General features: G+C 44.3%; 1 protein-coding gene across 1 annotated transcript in view; it reads left to right on the forward strand.

Annotated features, from left to right (window-relative positions):
• Window positions 1–24622, forward strand: part of LOC121278118 (dynein heavy chain 8, axonemal-like) — a 2067071-nt gene that overhangs the window by 1359902 nt on the left and 682547 nt on the right. The window contains 3 exon segments of the mRNA XM_041188205.1: window positions 3016–3203; window positions 4900–4986; window positions 5922–6029. Coding sequence (XP_041044139.1) covers window positions 3016–3203; window positions 4900–4986; window positions 5922–6029 — 383 coding nt within the window.

A 24622-nucleotide genomic window follows, 5' to 3' on the forward strand; every position in this document is an offset into this window, starting at 1 on the left:
GCGCTGCCTGTGAGGGTGGTGGAGGTGGGTTGCCTCACATCCTTTAAAAAGTATCTGGATGAGCACTTGGCACATCATAACATTCAAGGCTATGGGCTAAGTGCTGGTAAATGGGATTAGGTAGGTAGGTCAGGTGTTTCTCACGTGTCAGCACAGACTCGATGGCCTCTTCTGCACTCTGTGATTCTGTGTTTCTGTTAAGTTGGGTGATTCCCAGAAAGCTGACTTTGACAGTTTTGCAGTGGGTTTGGAGAAACCTGGCTCTGCAGGATAGCTGCAGAAGCTGTCCAATTTTCTTTTTGCTTGTGGCTTCTGCTGATCCTCCCGTCCAGCAAGAGAGCGAGAGAGAGACTTTGCATGCAGGGCTGACTAATTAGTCATCTTCTTGCTGTCTATCACACACAGAACACTAGCACACACTGCATTGCTCTGCAGCTAGGCTTTTGGCCCATTTTTCTCTGTGTATTCCCGTAAGGGAAAAAAAACATGACCTGAATTTTACATTGATCGGGCGGGTGCGCGCCCGACCCAAACCCACGAGAAATGATATCCGGCATGCGTCCTTACGTCATCCCGCACATGAGCAATATTGAGGCTGGCAGGCACGCACAAGAGTCAGAGCCATGCCCGCCAACAATTAAAGGGCCAATTAAGGTCATCAAAAACCTTATTGCCCACAACTTTACATTGTCCGTGCGATTTCACCCTTGTCGCACGGGGAAAATGGGCAGGCGGATAGCCTGTTTTTAATGAAACCTCATCCAAGGGCAGGATGAAATAGAACTAAAAAAAGATATCTGGGGACTGAGTTTTTTTTGAGTTCTGCTGTCAGGTACTTGATTGTATTGTATAGTAATAGCTTGGTGCATTTTTTTTCTTGTCATTTTATCTGTACAGGTCTGCAGCTCCCTGAGTCAGCTCCGCAGCAGTTGCCTACCTTCAGGGAGCATACTATAAGCGCCAATCCACACCCTCACTTTTGTTGTTTCACGCTGGCTGGCCATTAATTGGATTCCACTCCCCTTGGGGAGCAGCGGGTTCAAGTGCCTGTCATGTTTGCACACCTGACCCTTATATGCACCCAAGGCTTAGTCAGATCTCTCAGCCTTAGCAGGTACAGATATATGTGCCTTCTGTTACTCTGAATCTTACACCCCTGGGCGCCATGAAGGACAGCCACCCTTCAAGACTTCTGCACCAGTACCATGCTAAATTGGTACTCACCCTTCCCAAGTGCAGAAGATTATTAAACATTTATCAGCACTGAATCCAGGTGTGACACACCATATCGTGCCTGCTGACCTGGGCTCTCACCTCTACCCAGGCCTTCTTCATTTGTTGGGTTGGCCTCCTCTTGCCAATCCATGTTATAGGTCAAATTAAACTTTCCTAAATTCCCCAGATTCTGGAACAGTCTCATCAGATTGGAAGGTGACTCCTCTATTCAAGAAAGGGAGACAGAAAGCAGGAAGCTACAGGTCAAATAGCTTGTTGTAGGGAAATTGCTGGAATCTATTATTAAGAAGGTTAGAGAGGGGCACTTCGAAAATCTCAATTCAATCAAGGAGAGTCAACATGGTTCTGTGAAAGGGAAATCATGTTTGACTAATTTATTGGCGGTCCTCGAGGAAGTAACAAACAACTTGGATAAAGTAGAACCTGTGATTTCCAGAAGGCATTTGACAAGGTGCCACATCAAAGGTTACTACTCAAAATAAGAGCTCATGTAACATATTAGCATGGATGGACAATTGGTTAGCTAACAAGAAACCCAGAGCTGGCATAAACGGGTCGTTTTCAGGTTGGCAAGATGTAACAAGTGGAATGACACAGAGATCAATGCTGGGCCTCAACTATTTACAATCTATATAAATGATTTTGAAGAAGGGACCGAATTTATGGTTAAATTTGCAGATGATACAAAGATAGGAAGGAAAGTAAGTTGTGAAGGAGCCTGCAATAGGTTAAATGAATGGGCAAAAATTTGAATATAAAAATTATTGAATATAATATGGGAAAATGTGAACTTTTTCACTTTGGCAGGAAGTATAGAAAAGCAGCATGTTATTTAATTGGAGAGAAATTGCAGAACTCTGAGGTACTGAGAGATCTGGGTGTCCTGATACAAACATCAGGAAAAGTTAGTATTCAGGTACAGAAAGTGATTAGGAAAGCAAATGTAATGTTATCATTTATTGCAAGGGGAGTGGAATATAAAAGTAGGGATATTTTGCCACAGTTGTACAGGGCTTTGGTGAGACCACATCTAGAGTCTGTACTTGTGTACAGTTTTGGTCTCCTTATATAAGAAAGGATATAAATGCATTAGAAGCAGTTCAGAGAAGGTTCACTTGATTGATAGGTGGGATGGAGAAGTTATTTTATGAGAAAAGGTTGGACAGGCTGTTCAGAGTTTAGAAGATTGAGAGGTGATCTTACTGAAAGATATTAGATCCTGAGTGGACTTGACAGGTTGGATGCTGAAAGGATGTTTCCCCTTGTGGGAGGGACTGGAAATAGGGGTTTTCCATTTAAGATGAAGATGAGAATTTTGTTTTCTCTCAGAGGATTGTGAATCTTTGGAACTCTATTCTTCAGAGAGGCAATGGAGATGAGTATATTTTTAAGGCAGAGATAGATAGATTCTTAAACGTTATCTGAGGTAAGTGGAATGTGCAGTTGACCTTATTGAATGATGGAGCAGGATTGAGGGGCCAAATGGTCTACTCATCTATTAATTCGTATGTTCACAAGAAAGAAAATACACTGGAACTCACTTCCTGCTGCTCAAAGGTAATCTAATGCTCAAAAGTAATCTAATACTCAAAAGATTTAAATCTGATCATTTAAAAATATTGATAACAGCTAAATTCAAGTGACATAAGCAAATGGAATGTCAACTTGTAATTTAATTAAAGGCTAATGCTGAAGATGAAATAGTTTTTTAGTTTTATTAATTAAGTTTATTAATTTATTTTGGTTTGTGTTGCTTGATACTTTTACATGTTTTGCTAGGTTTGGCGCAGTCTGGTTCTTGGGGTTGCTTTGATGAATTTAATCGTATTGAGCTGCCTGTATTATCTGTAGCAGCGCAACAGATATATATTGTTCTTGTGGCAAGGAAAGAAAGAAAACAAAATTTTATCTTCACCGATGGAGATAATGTATCACTGAACCCAGAGTTTGGCATTTTTATCACAATGGTAAGTAAGTGAAAAGTAAGTTGAAATGCAGAAGTAGAATACAGCTTACATAGAATGTAGAGCACAAAAACATTTTGCCCAACTGTTGGTTGTGCCAATGTTTATGCTCCACATGAGCATCCTCCCTCCTGTCTCCATCTAACCTTATCAGCTTCAGTTAACCTTCCAAACCCACCTTCCAACCCAACGACCATTACCATCTAGAAGCCCAAGGGTAGCAGAAAGATGGGAACACCACCACTTGGAAGTTTCCCTTGAAGCCACTCACCATCCTGACTTGGAAATATATCACAGTTCCTTCTCTGTTGCTGGGTCAAAGTCCTGGAACTCCCTTCATAACAGCACTATGGATGTACCTACACCACATGAACTGCAGCGGTTCAAGAAGGCAGCTCACCACCACCTTCTCAAGGGCAATCAGGGATGGGCAATAAATGCTGGCCCAGCCAGCAACACCCACATCCCATGAATGAGTTTTTAAAAATCCTACAGTGTGGAGCACCAGTGGACAGACACTTTCTCTGTTCTGCACTGCCTAACAACTTAAAATCCCTCCAGGTACAGGAGAATTAACAGTGAAAAATACACTGCCACATATGTACTATTTCTGTTGGGGTTGTGATAGGGGGATGGTATTAAATAGCATTACTGTAACAAAAGACACAAAGGCAGACAGTAAAGTAGTTCTTAACAACAATAGAGTAAAAAATTAAATCACTCAATTCACCTGAGAAATATTTTACAAAGAATCTGCTGTTCCAGGGACCCAGCAACAACTCCCCTGCACTCTTTTGAAATTGTGCCATTGATCTGTATGCTCCAATAAGAACAAAAATCCCTTCCATTATCCTCAGCCTCAAATCCAGGAATAGTCATGCGGCTACAGTCGAACTAAATCATTTTGGGTAGAATTTTGTATTTACCACCCTGGCTGCAAAGCATTAATTTGAATGGAGGAAACTGGAATAGAGCCCATCAAAATTTCCTTCCGTTAAAGAAAGTGTCATGATAATAGTTGATTGCGCTGGTGGGAATCCATTATTAGATACTATACAGTATCCTGATCTAGATGGGGGTGGGGTCACCTGACGGGAGTTGAAGGGCGTATGTTGGATAAAAACAAAAAGTACTGGAAAAATTCAGGAGATCTGACAGCATCTGTGGAGAGAAAGACAGAGTTAACATTTTGAGTCCGTATTACTCTTCTTCAGAGCTTTTTGAGTCATATGGACTCAAAATGTTAACTCTGTCTTTCTCTCCACAAATGCTGTCAGACCTGCTGAGTTTTTCCAGTATTTTTTGTTTTTGTTTCAGATTTCCAGCATCCGCAGTATTTTGCCTTTAGCATATGTTAGAGCCTGTCTTGATAGAATTTAGTTACTGCAGATATGTGTTTATATTAGGAAAATTTGCTATCAATAAAGTTAGCTCAGCTGCAATGCCTGTGTGCATCATTGAAACAAAAAGTAAGACAGAAAGGAAGTAAGGTGGGCCCCATTACAGCTACGTAAAGCTCCTTGCCCAACTTTCCTCTCTACGTTTCAACTTAGATAATACTTTAAGAGCAGCCAGTAGAGGTTTTTTTTTACTCTGATGCACACTCAAATTATCAATGCATCAATTTAGGAATGTTATTTTAAACAAGTCTTTTCAATTATCTTTCAACCCAATGCCTTTTTCCTTTTCCTCCTTGCAGAATCCTGGGTATGCAGGGCGACAAGAACTACCAGAAAATCTAAAAATCCAATTTAGGACAGTGGCCATGATGGTGCCAGATAGACAGGTAAGAATTCAAACTCTGAGGATAATCTAAAAGAAGAACTCAATCTTGCTGAAGTTTTAATTCAAGCTCCTTGAGCCTTTTGTTAGCTGTGGCTCAATTAATAGCACTCTCACCTATGAGTCAGAAGGTTTGGGTTCACTTCCCACTTCAGCAATTGGATTTTGTGGTCCTGACATGGGGCTGTCATGTTCAGAAGGCAAAAAAATGGTGGGCAGGACCTGGATCTGGAAACCCCTATTTCCAATGCCAGGGAAAGGGGATGGCTCAGGATCCGACACGCACAATGAGGGACATCAGGCATGCCATTGAAAGGGCTGTTGAAGTAGTCATTCCACAATTTTCAGAGAGTTATGTATGCTTCAGAAAGCTATGTAAAACATAGCTCAGTGCACTCGAGGATATAATGGAAGACCCTTCAGAACTATAAGGAAAGTTCTGAAAAAGTGTGCATGGAAGGAAACTTTTAAAGTACTTCAACCAGAAAAGCCTCAAGGAAGATTCTGGATTTGCACCATGGAGAGGGGAGGAAGCAGGCACATGCTACTTGAAAAATCAGGGCTTGGGCAAAAATCTGCCACCAATGCAGCATCAATCCATTCAGCCAGGCTTGAAAAATCTGTACCCCAAGCAAGAAAGTCTGCTACCTGATATGGGTTTCCAAGTAAGCATCCAAAGCAAGGTTCTGCTTGGCAATAAAAGTACCTATATTAACTCAGAAAATTACAGTACTCAAATTTAACATCAGATTCAGATGCAGAGACTTTGGTTATAAAACCTATGTATGCAACTCTGCATGTGTGCACTACTAATCCAACAGGTGTTCAGTACTACAGGTCTGTTTGTTTATTTGTTTATATCTAAATTTATCTGTATACTTTTATTCCATTTGAGTATGAAACACAGTTTCTTTCTGAAATTCATTTTAACTGTTTCAGATCATTATAAGGGTCAAGCTTGCCAGTGTTGGATTTTTGGATAACGTATCATTGTCTCAGAAATTCTTTGTACTTTACAAGCTCTGTGAAGAGCAACTTACTAAGCAGGTATGTATAGACCTAGATTAAATGTGAAACATATTTCATGTTTTACTGAAATATTTAGAATTTCAATGTTACATCTAATAAACCCTAGAGTCCATATTGAAAATCCTAACTATTTTTCAGCCAAAATAATCTTTAAAATCTCCTTTTAGTAAATTTTCTTCATACTGAAAGCGATAGAATTTGAAGAGAAAAGTAGATGTCAGCGCAGACATGTTGCAATTCTTCTGAGGATCTTTGGAATGAAAAGCAAACCTGATTTTTTTATGCATACCTTTTAAGACGCAACCACAGAATCATTCAATTCAGCATGCAAGTAATCTTTACAGAAACAATTTCAGTATCATAACTTTATGGGTTGAGTGCCTTCAAATTTTATGATTCTGTTGTTGTTATTGAAAGTCCCTCATGTAATCTCAAGGTGGTCTCAAAGAACCAAATCCCCTAAATAATAGAATTTACTGCTAGGTTATTACAAGCATAAGATAAAGAATTTGCAACCTGCCTCTAAATGAACCAGAAAGCTTGAATGATTTGCTGACAATTCAACTTGCTCAGCTAACTCTGTAACTTCATCAAGCAAAAGAAAATATTTCAAATTATAATAATGCGAACATTAATAGAGTTTTACATAGGTTAACGCTTTACATTGATATCTTTGACAAGTTTAGGGCAAGAGTGTTAAAGCACTTCCTGCTGGGCAGGGCGCTGGGTGGGCCTTAATTGGCCCGCTGACTCAAAATGGCGCTGGGTCCCGTTTCGGTGGCGGAGGTCAGCTGTCCGCCGCCGCCGAGCCGGTGGGGCCCGCACACCATCCGAGGGCAAAATTCTGCCCAAAGTCAGAAAGATATAGCAATTCACGATATCTATATTATACTCAAACATTCAGGGTAAGTTTGAGGTACATGTGAAGTAACAGGCACCACATTGCACAATAAATGACAGATGCAACCAAAACAGATTCCATGGATTTCTCAACAGCCCACCCAAACGTTAGTCCCACTGTGAATCAACCAACCTCACTGAATCTCCATCTTTCTCAAAATGTTTCCAATCTCCAGCTTCAAGGGCCTCACCTTGGAATTCTCTTCAAAAGTCGCTCCAACTTGGATGGCTTCAACAATGGCCTCGCAGGGTTTCAATCTCGCCTACTGACATTACATTCCCCTGGCTGTCCGAGTACACTCAAACACCAATTCACAAGCATAATTTCAGCTCTTGGAACGCAGGACACTACTGCTTCAAAGGGGTACCATTGTCCCAACACAGCATAGGGTGACTAATCTTTGGCTGCCTTCTTGGATCTTCAAGTCTTCTCTTGAGCCCTCTTTGACTACCAGGGCTTCTCCTGAGTCCACTTCAATTGAGGTCTGCTCCCCGCAGCCCTTTCTCTAATTGAAGCACAGAACCACTGAATCACAGTGCAGAAGAGACACTTCAGCCCAGCGAGTCTACACCAACACGTGAGAAACACCTGACCTACCTACCTAATCCCATTTACCAGCACTTGGCCCATAGCCTTGAATGTTATGATGTGCCAAGTGCTCATCCAAGTACTTTTTAAAGGATGTGAGGCAACCCGCCTCCACCATCCTTCCAGGCAGTGCATTCCAGACCGTCACAACCCTCTGGGTAAAAAAGTTTTTCCTCACATCCCCCTAAACCCTAGCCCCTCACCTTGAACCTAGGTCACTTATGGCTGACCCTTCAACTAAGGGGAACAGCTGCTCCATATCCACCCTGACCATGCCCCTCATAATCCTGTACACCTCGATCAGGTCACCCCTCAGTCTTCTCTGCTACAACAAAAACAACCCAAGTCTATCCAACCTCTCTTCAGAACTTAAATGTTTCCTCCCAGGCAACATCCTGGTGAATCTCCTCTGCACCCCCTTCAGTGCAGTCACATCCTTCTTACAATGTGGCGACCAGAACTGCACACAGTACTCCAGCTGTGGCCTCACCAAGGTTCAATACAACTCCAACATGACCTCCCTACTTTTGTAATCTATGCCTTCACTGATAAAGGCAAGTGTCCCATATGCCTTTTTCAACACCCCACTAACATGCCCCTCTGCCGTCAAAGATCTATGGACAAACACGCCAAGATCCCTTTGTTCCTCAGGACAAGTATTCATTGAATACTTCCTTGTCAAATTACTCCTTCCAAAGTGTATCACCTCACACTTTTCAGGGTTAAATTCCATCTGCCACTTATCTGCCCATTTAACCATCCCGTCTATATCTTTCTGTAGCCCAAGACACTCAACCTCACTCTTAACCACCCAGCCAATCTTTGTGTCATCTGCAAACTTACTAATCCTACCTCCTACATAGTCATCTATGTCGTTTATATAAATGACGAATAATAGGGGACCCAGCACAGATTCCTGTGGTACGCCATTGGACCCTGGCTTCCAGTCACTAAAGCATCCTTCTGTCACCACCCTCTACCTCCTACAACTAAGCCAATTTTGAATCCACCTTATCAAATTACCCTGTATCCCATGTGCATTGGCCTTCTTTATAAGTCTTTCATGTGGGACCTCATCAAAGGCTTTGCTGAAATCCATATAAACTACGTCAACTTCACTACCTTCATCTACACACCTGGTCACCTCCTCAAAAAATTCAATCAAATTTGTTCGGCATTACCTCCCTCTGACAAAGCCATGCTGACTATCCCTGATCAAAACTTGCCTCTCCAAGTGGAGATAGATATTCTCCTTCAGAACTTTCTCCAATAGGTTTCCCTACAACTGACGTGAGACTCACTAGCCTGTAGTTCCCTGGCTTATCTCTATAACCCATCTGAAATAGTGGAACCACATTAGCTGTTCTCCAGTCCTCTGGCATGTCCCCGTGGCCAGAAAGGAATTAAAAATTGGCTCAGAGCCCCTGCAATCGCCTCCCTTGCCTCCTTCAGCAGTCTGGGACACAAATCATCTGGACCTGGAGGTTTGTCCACTTTTAAGCCTGCCATCACCTCCAATACCTTGACATTCCCTATATCAATTTGCTTAAGAACCTCGCAGTCCATCTCCCCAAGTTTGACGCCATCGTCCTCATTATCTTGGGTGAAGACAGATGTGAAGTATTCATTCAACACTCTAGCAATGTCCTCTAGCTCCACCCATAGATTGCTCTCTTGGTCCCTTATGGGCCCTACTCTTTCCCTGGTTATCCTCTTCCAATTGATATACTTATAGAATATCTTGGGATTTTCCTTACTTTTACCTGCTAAAAGCCTCTCTTTTTCTTCTTGCCTTGCCCTGAATATCTCTGGTCATCCATGGGTCTCTGGGCTTGTTACACCTTCCTATCATTCAATGCCCCTTCCAAGATATCATCCCTTCTTACTGCAGTAACTGACTCCTTAACTAATAGTGCAACACCTCCTCCTCTTTTACCCCGTCCCCTGTCTCGCCTGAAGATTCTATGTCCCAGAATGTTGAGCTGTCAATCCTGCCCCTCCCTCAACCACTTCTCAGTGATGGCTACTATATCACAATTCCACATGTCAATCCTCACCCTTAACTCGTCCGTTTTACCTGTAATACTCCTGGCATTAAAGTAGAGGCTATCCAGCCTTGCCTTATTCCTTTGAAACTTAATGCAGCTGTACTCCCTCTGACTTGATTATTTCACTGTATTATGATGTGTCCCTATTTTGCTAACATTCTGTGTCCCTTCCCCCTGCCAAATTAGTTTAAGCTCCTCCCAACAGCACTAGCAAACCCCGCCAGCAAGGATGTTAGTCCCGCTCTGGTTCAGATGTAGACCGTCCCACTTGTACAGTTCCACCTTCCCCAGAAACGGTCCCAGTGATCCAGGAATCTAAAACCCTCCCCCCTGCACCAACTCTTAAGCCACGTATTCATCTGCACTATTCTCCTATCTCTGAGCTCGCTAGCACATGGCACTGGGAGTAATCCAGCGATTACAACTCGAGAGGTTTTGCTTGTTAGTCTACTGCCTAACTCCCTGAATTCTTGATGCAAGACCTCATCCCTCTTTCTACCTATGTCATTGGCACCAACGTGTACCATGACCCCTGACTTATCACCCTCCCCCTTCAGGATGCAACGCAGCCATTCAGTGGCATCCCGAACCCTGGCACCAGGGAAGCAACATACCATCCTGGAGTCACGTTGAAGGCCACAGCAGTACCTATCTGTTCCCCTGACTATAGAATCCCCTATTACTATTGCTCTTCCTCCATTCCTCCCCTCCTGTACAGACAGGTTGCTTGTGATGCCAGAAGCTTGGCTCTGTCCGCACTCCCTGGAGGAACCAGCGCCGTCATCAGCCTCCAAAATGGAATACCAATTTGCGAGCAGGACCCCAGGGGACTCCTGAACTACCTGCCTGCTTCTCTTGGACTGCATCATGGTCACCCATTCCCTTCCTTCCTTAAGTCCCTTCATCTTCAGTGTGACCACCTCTCTAAATGCGATATCCACGATGCACATTTGGAGTCTGTTTCTTGGCTCATCTCTTTTACTTAACTTGATTGGGGCTGCTTCTGGCCTGCGCAAATGCAGAATGTCTGATTGCTGTCAGGACTTGGAGTTCCCAGTCTCTGTTCCCGTTGACAGATAAGTATGGTTTTTATAACATCTTAAACAGTTAAGGAGTGACCTAATTGGTTAAAAGGTTTGATAGGGTAAATATTTCCCCTGGTGTGGAAATCAGAACAAAGGTGAAATAACTTTAAAATTAGAGGTAGGTCCTTCAGAGAGATTGTCAGGGAGCACTTCCTCAGAAGACACTGAAAATCTAGAACTCTGCCAAAAAACTGTTGTGGGGCTAGATCAATTTAAAAGTTATAAACTGATTAATACATTTTTCTGTAGCAATGTTATTAAGGGGTATGAAGGAGTAAGGGGTGGGAGGATGGAGTTAAGCCATGACCTAACTGAATGGTGGAACAGGCTCAAGGGACTGAATAGCATATTCCCATTCCTATGTTCCTGGGATTTTCCTTTGAGGAGAGATTGAAGAGACTGGGCCTGTATTCTCTCGAGTTTAGAAGAATGACACGTCATCTCATTGAAACTTACAAATTCTTAAAGGGTAAATATCGAAAAGATGTTTCCCCTGGCTGGGGAATCTAGAACCAGGGGACACAATCTCAGAATAAGGGGAAGGCCATTTAGGGCTGAGATGAGGAGGAATTTTCTTTGTTCAGAGGGTAGTTAATCTTTCGAATTCTCTATTCCAGATTGCTGTGGAAGGTTAGTCATTGAGTACATTCAAGACAGAAATTGATAGCTTTCTAGATACTAGTTTTTTAAAATTCTTGGTATGTGGGCATAACTGATGAGGTCAGCGTTTATTGACTACCCCTAATTGTCCTTAAGATGATGGTGAGCTGCCTTTTTGAACTGCTAAGGTCCATGTGGTGCAGGGACACCCACAGCGCTGATAAGGAGGGAGTTCCAGGATTTTGACCCAGTGACATTGAAGGAATGGCAATATATTTCCAAATCAGGATGGTATGTGTGGTTTGGAGGGGAACTTCCAGGTGCTAGTGGTGCTCCCATGCACCTGCTGCCCTTGTGACTAATGACATCAAGAAATATGAGGATGGAATGGGAAAGTGGTATCGAGATAAATGATCAGCCATGATCTAGTTGAATGGGTGAGCAAGGTCGAGGGGCTGAATGCTCCTATGTTCCTATCTTCCTATGGTTTCTGTCCTTAAGCCAATTTTTTATTGAGGATGACATTAACTTTCCTATTCCAGGAGCAACACTTGTGTTAAGCCTCCTTTTATGCAATACTTGTCCATTGATTTCTTAAAATTGATATACACAACATCCCTTCACCAAACTCTTGTTAATTGATCAAAAAATTAGGTTAGCTGAGTCAAGTACAATTTGCCATTTACTAATCAGCGCTGGCTCTCCTTAATTAACTCAAATTCTCTCCAGGTGCTCGTTGATATTACTGCTAAATGTACTGAACTGGTACTTGAAACATCTCTTCCTGAAAGATAACCTATTGTTCCATTCTTTGCCTCCATTTTACCTGGGCTAGAAATCCTCTCATCCCATTGAGTTAGCCCTCTTCTAATTCAGATGTTTACTTTAGATTTTTCCTTGCTCTCAGAATCACAGAATCATTACAGCACAAAAGGAGGCCTTTTGACCTGTTGTGTCTAAGCTAGCCTTCCGTAGGAGCAATTTACCTAGTGCCACCCCGGCCCCCACTACCTTCTCCCATAGGTGACCCTTCCTTTTCAGATAACCCAATTCCCTCCTGAACATCTTGATGGTATCTGTCTCCACCACACTCTCAGGTTGCACATTCCAGATGCTAACTACTCACTGCATGAAAATGATTTTTCTCATGTCACCATTGCTTTTATGCCAGTTACCTTAAAACTGTGCCCTCTTGATCTTAGTGAATGCTAGTACAAACCTTCCGCAATTCTGAAAAACATCCATTAATCACTGCTCTCTTTCCTGTCACTCAGTAAATTTCATATCCATGTTAATTGCAACTGTCCCTTTTTTTCCATTAACTTTTACTTTGTTCCCTAGTCTGTTGCGCAGAACTTTTTCAACTGCCTTTTGAAAGTCCATGTGCATTATATCAACTATGTTACCCTCATCAACCCTCTCTGTTACTGCATCAAATCTCCAGCAAGTTATTAAACACAATTTGCCTGCAACAAATCTGTGCTGGCTTTCCATAATTAACCCACATTTGTCCAAGTGACACTAAATTTTGTCCTGAATAATCGCCTCCAGAAGCTTCCCCTTCACTGAAGTTAAACTGGTCTGTGATTGCTCAGCTTATCTTTAAACCCTCTATTATTAAACTTATCTGTATGAGATAACAAACTTGTCTTCAAACTCCTGGTCTCAATATCAAGAAGACGTTTTCTGCTCTGGGCTACACCAACTATACTTAAAGATCTAAATTCTGTCTCTGCGTTTCCTATTTTCTGTGACATCCATCTTGGGTCAGTCTACTGCCCTATCCCCACCACATGTACTGGAATGATTGAGTGACTTCACTCTCATGCTGAGCCTGTCCCTGGGTGGACTGGTTTTTCAGCTTTGGCATGTTCCTGGCCACAGGTCACATATACATATACATGTAATCATGCACAACCCCTTTAAAGTATCACAGCAGAGCCTGGCCTCCAATGGGCTCAATAAGAAGAGGCTTCTATTCTATGTGGTCTATTCTCATAGACTTATAGAAGTTTACAGCACAGAAGGAGGCCATTTGACCCATCATGTCTGCGCCAGTCAACAAAGATCTGTCTACACTAAAACCATTTTCCAGCACTTGGCCTATAGCCCTGGAGACTATGGCAATGCAAGTGGATATCAAAATATTTCTTCAATGTTACGAGAGTTTCTGACTCAACCACCCTTTCAGGCAGTGGCTTCCAGACTCCCACCACCCTCTGGCTGAAAAGAATTTATTCTCAGCTCCCCTCTTAGCCCTCTAACTCTTACTTTAAATCTATGCCCACTGGTTATTGACCCCTATACTAATGGAAAAAGTGCCTTCCTATCCCCTCATAATCTCATACACCTCTATCAGGTCACCTCTCAACCTTCGCTGCTCCAAGGAAAACAACCCCGGCCTATCCAATCTTTCCTCATAGCTCAGACCCTCCAGCCCAGGCAGCATCCTGGTAAATCTCCTCTGAACCCTCTCCAGTGCAATCACATCCTCCCTGTAATGTGGTGACCAGAACTGCACACAATACTCCAGTTGTGGCCTAAGCAGCGTTTTATACGGTTCCAGCATAACCTCCCTGCTCGTGTATTCTATGCCTCGGCTAATAAAGGCAAGTATCCCATATGCCTTCTTAACAGCACAGCCTTATTTATCTGCCCTGCTATCCTCAGGGATCTGTGGTTATGCACACCAAGGCCCCTTTGATCTTCTGTACTTTCCAGGGTCCTACGATTCATAGTGTAATCCTATGCCTTGTTAGCCCTCCCCACTTTTCAGGGTTGAATTCTATTTGCCACAGCTCTACCCACCTGACCAGTCCATTGACATTCTCCTGCAGTTTACGGCTATCCTTCTCACTATTTACCACCTTACCAATTTTCATGTTATCTGTAAACTTCTTGATCATGCCCCCTACATTTAAGTCCAAATCATTTATGTACACCACAAACAGCAAGGGCCCCAGCACTGAGCCCTGCAGAATCCCACTGAAAACTGACTTCCAGTCTCAGAAATATCCCTCTACCATCACCCTCTGCTTCCTGCCTCTCAGCCAATTTTGGATCCAACATGCCACTTTGCCTTGGATCCCATGAGCTCTTATTTTCTTGACCAGTGTATCATAAGGGGCCTTATCAAAAGCCTTGCTAAAATCCATGTAGGCCACATCAAATGCATTACCCTCATCAACACTCCTGGTTACCTCCTCAAAAAATTTGATCAAATTTGACAAACACATCCTTCCCTTAACAAATCCATGCTAACTATCCCTGATTAATCCATGTCTCTCCAAATGAAGATATATTCTGTCCCTCAGAATTCTTTCTAGTAACTTCCCCACCACGAGGTTAGACTGACTGGCGTGTAATTTCCTGGTTTATCCCTCCCTTCCTTTTTTAATAATGGGACAATGTTAGCAGTCCTCCAGTCCTCTGGCACCTCACCAGTGGTCAGAGAGGAATTGAAAATTACTGGGTCCTTGATATCTCTTCCCTTGCCTCCTTCAACAGCCTGGGATACATCTCATCCGGACCTATGGATTTATCCACTTTTAAGGCTGCTAAACCCGCTGGTACCTCTTCTCTCTCTATGTTAATTTCTTCTAACATTTCACAGTCCTCCACCCAGATGACTATACCTGCGTTTTCCTTTTCCATTGTGAAGACCGACGCAAAGTATTCATTGAGGACTGTACCCATGTCTTCCGGGCCCACACACAGATTACCTCTATGACCCCTAATTGGCCCTTCTCTTTCCCTAGTTATTCGCTTGCTCTTTATATATTAAAAAAACCCTTTTGGGTTTTCCTTTATTCTACCAACCAATGCTTTCTCATGCACTCTCTTAGCTTTCCTAAATTCCTTTTTAAGTTCTTCCCTGCACTTTTTGTACTCCTCTCAGGACTTTGCTGTATTGAGCCTTTGGTTTCTACCATAAGCTTCTTTTTTTTTCTTCATCCTAACCTTTACCTCCCTTGACATCCAGGGTTCTCTGGACTTGGTCTCCCCTCTTTGTCTTTATGGGAACATATTTGCCCCGTACTCTCGTTATTTCCTCCTTGAATGCCCCCCACTGTTCTGACACAGTTTTATCTGCAAGTAGCTGCTCTCAGTCCACTTGGGCCAAATTGTAGCTCATCATAGTAAAATTAGCCTTTCCCCAGTTTAGCGTTTTTATTCCCAGCCCAAGTTTATCCTTTTTCCAATTATCCTAAATCTAACTGAATTATGGTCACTATCTCCAAAATGATCCCTGACTGATAAGCCTTCCACCTGCCCGAGTCCATTTCCGGATATTAGGTCCAGAACTGCCCCCTCCCTTGTTGGGCTTTCTATGTACTGGCTGACAAAGTTCTCCTGGATGCAACTTAAGAATTTTGCTGCCTCCCTACTTTGTATACTAAAACTATCTCAGTTAATATTTGAGTAATTAAAATCCCCTAATATAACTGCCTTATTACTCTTACATTTCTCTGAAATGTGATTACATATTTGACCCTCTGCCTCCCCCTGACTGTTTGTGGGCCTATAGTACACGGTGCATTTGCTCCTTTTGTGTTTTTTACTTCTACCCATATGGCCTCATTTGATGATCCTTCCAGCATATAATCCCTCCTCACTACTATAATTGATTCCTTGATCAATAGCACGACGTCCCCTCCTCTTCTATACCCCTCTCTATCTTGTCTGAATATCCTATAACCAAGAATGTTGAGCTACCAATCCTGTCCTTCTTTTAGCCAAGTCTCGGTCATAGCTATGATATCACATTCCCATGTGCCTATCTGCGCCATCAGCTCATCTGTCTTATTCCTCAAGCTCCTTGCATTTAGCCTTTCTAACTCACTTCTTTCTTATGTAGCCTATGTTTCTTCGCCTTCCAGACTCACATGTCAGTGTTTCAAATTCTAATTCCATCCCAGCTTCTCTTCCCCCCTCTGAACTACTTTTCTGGATCCCATACCCCAGCCAATTTGGTTTAACTCTGCCCTAACAGCATTAGCAAACCTCCTGGCAAGGATGTTGGTCCCGTTCCTGTTCAGATGTAACCCACCCAACTTGTACAGGTCCCACCTCCCCCAAAAACTGTCCCAATACCCCAGGAATGTAAAGCCTTCCCTCCTGCACCATCTCTCCAGCCACGCATTCATCTGCTCTATCTTTCTGTTCCTATACTTACAACTGCGTGACACCAGGAGTAATCCGGAGATTACTACCTTTGAAGTCCTGCTTCACAATTTCCTACCTAACTCCCTGAAATCTGCTTGCAGGATCTAATTTCTCTTTCTTCCTATGTTATTACTCCCAACATGGACCACGACCTCTGGCTGTTCACCCTCCCCCTTCAGAATGCCCTGTAGCCATTCCATGACATTCTTGACCTTGGCACCCAGGAGGCAACATACCATCCTGGACCCACGTCTACAGCCACAGAAGTGCCTGTCTATTCCCCTCACTAATGAATTCCCTACCACTATTGCCCTTCCATGCTTCTTCCTCCCATCCTGAGCAGTTGGACCACCCACAGTGCCATGGTCTTGGCTCTGGTTGCCCTCCACAAAAGGAACCGTCACTCTCACCATTTTCTAAGGCTGAAAAATGGTTTGTGAGTGAAATGCACTCAGGGGATTTCACCGCTACCTGCCTGGTCCCCTTCTTCTGTCTGGCAGTCACCCATTCCCTCTCTGCTTGCACTTCCTTAAGCTGCGGGGTGACCACTTCCTGAAATGTGCTATCCACGAACCTCTCAGCCTCATGAATGCACTGTAGTGCTCCCAGCTGCCACTCAAGCTCCAAAACACCGTGCTTGAGTTGCTCCAGTCAGAGGCACCTCCTCCACACATCAGCATCCAGGCCACCAGGAGTGTCTAGGATCTCCCACATAGCGCAGGATGTGCAAATCATGGGACTGAGCTCCCCAGACATATCTTAACTAAATAGAATATGGACCCTTGCTTTTATCTTACCCTTACTCCAACTTGAGTATAGACTAGATGCTGGATCCTTTAGATAGACTAGATCCTCTAGGTGCTGCTGACTGTCTGCCCCAGGGTCCTCCTCTAGCACTCTCCTGTAGGTGCTGCTGACTGCCTGTCCCAGGGTCCTCCTCTCGCACTCTCCTGCTCCTACTTTGAATGTTCTTATGTGCCAATGGTCTCAGTATGCCTTTGCCATTGGACCAAGTCCCTAATCCAAAATCTTGTGGTAGTCGATGTACTATGATCACCACACATTAAAAAAAATCATGCACAGATATCTTCCACTTGTCAAAATGAGGTTTGGGACTATGAACATTAGGATCTTCAAGCATAATGCCACAATGACAGACCTGAGTGCTGAACCATCATTACAGCTTGGAAATTGGAACGCATCGACATTGACTTTGCCATCCTAAGTGAGACATGACACGCAGGAGAAGGCCAACTGAAGGAACAACACAACATCACAAGAAACAGGAGCAGGAGACATTATGGCCTGTTGAACCTGCTCCGCCATTCAACACGATCATGGCTGACCTGGGGCTTCAACAACAACCACCTTCTCAAGGATAATTAAAGATGGGCAATATATGCTGGCCTCACCAATGATGCCCACATCCCATAATGAATTTTTAAAAACCTCAATTTTCCTGTCTGCTCCCAATATCCTTTAACTCCTTGAAAGACCAAAAGTCTGTCCATCCCAGCTTTAAATGTATTCAGTGATAGAGCATCCACAACCCTCTGGGGTAGAGAATTCCAAAGATTCACAACCCTTTCAATGAAGAAATTTCTCCTCATTTCAGTCCTAAGTGATCAGTCCCTTTTCCTGAGACTGTGCCCCGATGTTTTAGATTCCCCAACCAGTGGAAAAAGTCTCTCAGTATCTACTCTATCAAGCCTCTTCAGCATTTTATAGGTTTCAATGAGATAGCCTCTCATTCTTCTAAACTCCAAAGAATATTAGCACAATTTACTTAGCTACTCATCACTGGACAACTCCTTCATTCCAGGAACCAATTTAATGAACCTTCACTGTAACGACTCCAATGCAAGTATATCCTTTCTTAAATGTAGAGACCAAAACTGCACACAGTATTCCAGATATGGTCTCAACAAAAGCCTGTACGACTGTAGGGAGACTTCTATATTCTTGTACTGCAATCCCCTTGCAGTAAAGGCCAACATATCATCTGCTTTCCTAATTGCTTGCTGCACCTCATGCTAAGTTTCTGTGCTCCTAGTACAAGCACATCCAAGTCTCTTTGTACATCAAGTTACAAGTTTCACACCTTTGAAAAATTTTCTGCTGTCCTATCCTTACAATCAAAGTGAATAACTTCATATTTCCCTGTATTATGCTCCATTGGTAATCTTGTTGCCCACTCACTTAACTTACCTGTTTGTCTTTGCAGCCTCTGTGTCCCCAGAGCTTAATTCCCACTTTGCTTGGTATCACTGGCAAAATTTGTTACATTACTCTCTCGGCAGAATCATCCGATTCATATTCGGTTGCATGAGCAGACAATTCGGCAAGAAGGACATAAATTGGTTTCACGAAGTTGCGAAACCAATTTGCGATTGTCCGTTTAGCCTGTCAATGGCGGGGTGCGTTTCCTGCCATTGGATGTTGGCAACCTCATGTAATACATCTTCATATGTTTATAAGGCTAGCCTGCTGGACTCATGCCTCCACCACTGGATCATCTGCCCATGTTGGTGTGATTGCACGCCAATGTGTTTCACAACAGCATATAATAGATGTGCGCTTGGCAGGCTGCACTTCAAGGGGAAATCAGAGGTGAGTGCAAAGTAACGATGCACGGTGCTCGCGACGGACGCCTGTTGGACTTGAAGGTTGAGGCACGTTGCGGGGGGGGGGGGGGGGGTGTGGGGGGGCGGTGGGTGGAGGGGGGCTGGGGGGTGCGGGCAAAGGCTGCCCTACAGTTGAGGTGACTTTGAGGTGGAGGGGGGCAAAGGCTGCACTGTGGTTGAGGCAACTTTGGAAGTGGGGGGAAAGGGTGCCCTGCAGTTGAAGGTAGAGCACAAGCACATGCGGGGTGGCGGGGAGTGCAAGGAAAGCAGCCATGCATTAGGGACACCTTGTATAAAGTGACTATTTCTCTGCAGCTGAGACAGTTCAGATACAGCCATATTGATATGATTGGAGTTGGGCCTGTAGCTTATCTGTCCACTCAAGCAATGCAGAAGTAGAAAAGTGCCACCCAAGTGCTCCAAGTTTTTTCACCCCTGAGGCACAGACTGCAAACTAACAAGTGTTTTAGTGGACTGCATAACAGTTAGATGACGGGACATGTTGTACAATCTCCTCACTAAAGCTGGCCTTGGAGCAGTCACTGCTGGAGGTGCTCACAGCCCCTTGCAATGTCAGCATCCTGGTTTGGACCAGTCCCCCCCATGGTTCAAGCTAACAATGCAGCTTTGAGGCGCGGATTAGGGGAATACCTGCACCTGAGCTGACAGCACAGCATGCAACCTAATGGGCAAAGCTGCCACCAGTCGGTCAGGTGGAACGGGATGGAGGAAGGTTGGGTTCTGGGCAGCCATGTAGTGCATTAATCTCTGGCCATCCAAGTGGTGGCCAGTACTCTCTGGGAAGCATTAAGAGGAATTCAGACTTGACCAAAAAAGGTTCTCAGTACACACATGCTACCCTAAGTGTCTCTCTTTTTCATCCCGCAGGAGGAGTATATCAGGATTATGGAGTCTGGTGAACTAGTTGTATGCCTCATTGCATACAGAGAGGAAAGATGACTGAGGAGAGAGCGACTGAGGTGCCTGGCTGCGCAGAGGGAGGGGCAGCACCCTCTGGAAGAAGGGGCAGCTGGGGGTCCTGCACACACCACCGAAGACCTACAGTGAGCCGTCGCTGATCAACACCTAGCTAGACCCAGAGCCTATAGACACCGCCTTTCATTCCTGCAGATGACCAAGAACTATTGTTGCCAAATACTGTGCATGTCTAGGGAACTAGTCAGTTACATCTGCCACCTACTGCAGAATTTGGTGCCTTGGGGACATGGAGGGCATCCAGTGGCTATGAAAGTGACCGTGGCCTCGATTTCTACACCAGTGGCTCTTTTCAGGGCTCACAGGTGACCTCTGTAGGATATCACAAGCCTCCAACCACAAATATATCCATGAGGTCAAGGATCCCATCTTTGCGAGGGCACACAGCTTTGTGCATTTCGCCCAGGACCAGGATGCAAGAGCAATTGGATTTGCCCAGATCTCTGTTTTCCCACAGATGCAGGGTGCTATCAACTGCACTCATGAGGCACTGAGATCTCTGCTGCAACACACGATCAACTATTTCAACCGCAAGTGATTCCATTTGCTGAATGTGCAGCAGGTGTGCAAGCACCACAAACACATCCTGCGCATGGTTTCCAGGGATTGAGCATGATTCTACATTCTCAGTCCATCACAGATCCTTGACATCCTCCAGGGTCCACAGAGGCTGTAGGGTTGGCTTCTAAGTGGCAAGGGCTACCCGCAGAGGGCATGACTGATGACACCCGTGCGGCAGCCTCAGACTGCTGCAGAGCGACGCTATAATGAGGCTCATGCTGCAGTTCGCAACTTGGTGGAGCAAACCGTCAGGATGCGAAAAATGAGGTTCTGGTGCCTGGACTGGCCTGGTGGAGCCCTGCAATAATGTAAAGTCCGCCGCTGTCTTCGCGGACTTCCCCTTTCGCGACTTCCCCTTATCTGCGCAAAAGCAATTTACCCATTGTGGGCCCAAATTCACCTATCCGTTGTTTTGAAAATAAAAAAATAGAAGCCATCTTTAGAAAATGCCAAGAAAAACCGCCTGAATAAAGTTTTAAAAAAAATGGAAGGTGTCCACGACATATTTCTCGCAGCCAGCTTCTTCCCCTTCACTGTATAGCCCACAGAGGGTGTCACGCATCATCATCACCTATTGCGCCCTTTAAAACCTGGTGCTGCACCGGGGACAGGAGCTGGCTGAGGAGGAGATGAAGGAGCTGGATGTCTCCTCCGGTGAGGAGGATGTCGACAGGGATGAGGGTGAGAAGGTCCTCGAAGGGAACAATGACAGTGATGAAGCCCATGCACTAGCCAGGTGAGGCAGGTGTGCTTGGAAGGTCCTCATAGCTGCTAGATTTGTGGAGGATGATGACAACACGCAGTAAGGAGACATCAGCTATGCATTTGTGCACGCTTGACTCCAGTCTGGCTAATGGCAGCGCACATATCATCTGTTAAAATGCTCCTTTCATTGAGATGCAGTGGAGGCCCTAACAGTCGCTCAGTTGCAGGAGGATGATGGCCAAATGCAGTGAGGATCTTCACATGGCCTCTGAGAATGTCTGACTCCTATCTGGCTGAATTATCAGGGTCATATCATAGAGATGCATCCATGAAGCTTTAAAAGCACCTGATCCTTTGTCTGCCTGCAGCACCTAAACCCTTCTGGAGCACAGCATCACTGGTCACAGATGGTTGAGAGATGGGGGCCAGCCCCACCTTAAAGGCGCTGAGAGCACACAGAGAGAATGACGGAACTTTGTGACACCTGTCCATGACATTCTGGCAGCAATGACAAGCACCATCAAGGTGCAGGCATCAGTAATGTGTCCAGGGAGTGTGAGGCCGAGACATCACTTTTGTCTGAAGGCTGCACAAAGCACAGGGAAGAGGCCCTGGACTGAGACACCTGCCTTTATCTTATGCAGAAAGGTTTCACATCTCAGTGAGATGAACACTGTTCATCAGAACAAGGGGCCACTGGCAGGGAGACAATAGTGAACATTATGTACAAATGATTAACACCAATGCCCAGGATGTGCAACTACATCTTCTTAACTTTCCTGAGCCTGCTGCTACGTCTTGGTGCTCCCCTGACATCCACAACAGTGGCAGAGACACCCTGATGATTTTTTTTTAATATTCTTTCATAGGGTCATAGAGCTATATGGTACAGAAACAGGCCCCTTGGCCCATCGTGTCCGTGCTGGCCATCAAGCACCTATCTATTCTAATCCCATTTTCCAGCACTTGGCCCAAAGCCCTGTATGCTATGGCATTTCAAGTGCTCATCTAAATACATCTTCAACATTGTGAGGGTTCTTGCATCTACCGCCCCTCAGGCAATGTATTCTAGATTTCAACTGGGTAAAAAATTTTTTCCTCAAATCCCCTCTAAACCTCCTGCCCCTTACCTTAAATCTATGCCCCTCGTTATTGACACTGCTAAGGAGAAAGGTTTCTTCCTATCTCCCCTACCTATGTCCCTCATAATTTGTACACCTCTATCAGGCCCTCCTCAGCCTTCCCTGCTCTAAGGAAAACAATCCTAGCCTATCTAATCTCTCTTCATAGCAGAAACGCTCCAGCCCAGGCAACATCCTGGTGAATCTCCTCTGCACCCTCTCCAGTGCAATTACATCCTTCTTATGGTGTGGTGACCAGAACTGCACACAGTATTCCATAGAACCATAGAACCAAAGAACAGTACAGCACAGAAAACAGGCCATTCGGCCTTTCTAGTCTGTGCCGAAATATTATTCTGCTAGTTCCATTGAACTGCACCTAGTCCATAACCCTCCAGACCTCTCCCATCCATGTATCTAATTTATTCTTAAAACTTAAGAGTGAGCCCGCATTTATCACGTCAGATGGTAGTTCGTTCCACACTTTCACCACTCTCTGAGTGAAGAAGTTCCCCCTAATGTTCCCCCTAATCCTTTCCCTTTGCACCCTAAAGCCATGTCCTCTCAGGTTTATCTCTCCTAATCTAAGTGGAAAGAGCCTACTCGCATTTACTCTGTCTATACCCCTCATAGTTTTGTAAACTTCTATCATATCTCCCCTCATTCTTCTACGCTCCAAGGAATAAAGTCCTAACCTGTTTAATCTTTCCCTGTAATTCAACTCCTTAAGACCCGGTAACATCCTAGTAAATCTTCTCTGCACTCTCTCAATCTTACTGATATCCTTCCTGTAGTTAGGTGACCAGAACTGCACACAATACTCCAACATTGGCCTCACCAATGTCTTATACAACCTCACCATAACATCCCAACTCCTATACTCAATACTTTGATTTATGAAGGCCATAAAAGCTTTCTTTACAACCTTGTCTACCTGTGACGCCACTTTCAGGGAACTATGTATCTGAACTCCCAGATCCCTTTGTTCCTCCGCACTCCTCAGTGCCCTACCATTTACTGTGTATGTCCTACCTTGGTTTGACCTTCCAAAATGTAACACCTCACACTTTTCCGCATTAAATTCCATCTACCATTTTCTAGCCCATTTTTCCAGTTGGTCCAGATCTCTCGGAAAGCTTTGAAAGCTTTCCTCGCTGTCCACAACTCCTCCAGTCTTAGTGTCATCAGCAAACTTGCTGATCCAATTCAGCACATTATCATCCAAATCATTGATATAGACAACTAACAACAATGGTCCCAGCACAGATCCCTGAGGCACACCACTAGTCACAGACTTCCAATCTGAAAAGCAATCGTCCACTACCACTCTGTCTTCTCCCACACAGCCAATTTTGAATCCAGTTTACAACCTCTCCATGGATACCAAGTGTCTGAACCTTCTGAACTAACCTCCCATGTGGGACCATGTCAAAGGCCTTACTGGAGTCCATGTAGACAACATCCACAGCCTTTCCTTCATCTACTTTCTTGGTAACCTCCTCAAAAAACTCTACAAGGTTCGTTAAACACGACCGATCACGTACAAAGCCATGCTGACTATCCTTAATCAGCCCTTGGCTGTCCAAATAATTATATATCCGATCTCACAGAACACCTTCCAATACTTTACCTACTACCGATGTCAGGCTTACTAGCCTGTAATTACTTTTGGAGCCTTTTTTAAACAACGGAACAACATGAGCTACCCTCCAATCCTCCGGCACTGCACCCGTGGCTAAGGACATTTTAAATATTTCTGGCAGGGCCCCTGCAATTTCTGCACTAGTCTCCCTCAAGGTCCGAGGGAATATCATGTCAGGCCCGGGGGATTTATCTACCTTGATTCGTTGTAAGGCAGCAAGCACCTCCTCCTCTTTAATCTCTATATGTTCCATGAAACTACTGCTTGTTTCCCTTCCTTCCTTATATACTATGCCAGTTTCCTGAGTAAATAGATGCAAAAAAACTGTTTAAGATCTCCCCCATCTCCAAAAGGGTCCAGCTGTGGCCTAACTAGTGTTTTATACAGCTCCAACATAACCTCCCTGCTCTTATATTCTATGCCTCAGTTAATAAAGGCAAGTATCCCATATACCTTCTTAACCACCTTATCTACCTGTGCTGCTGCCTTCAAGGATCTAAGGACATGTACGCTAAGGTCCCTCTGATCCTCTGTACTTCCTAAGGCCCTACCATTCATTGTGTATTCCCTTGCC

This window comes from Carcharodon carcharias, chromosome 5, assembly GCF_017639515.1.
Source record: "Carcharodon carcharias isolate sCarCar2 chromosome 5, sCarCar2.pri, whole genome shotgun sequence".
NCBI classification, from domain to species: Eukaryota; Metazoa; Chordata; class Chondrichthyes; order Lamniformes; family Lamnidae; genus Carcharodon; species Carcharodon carcharias.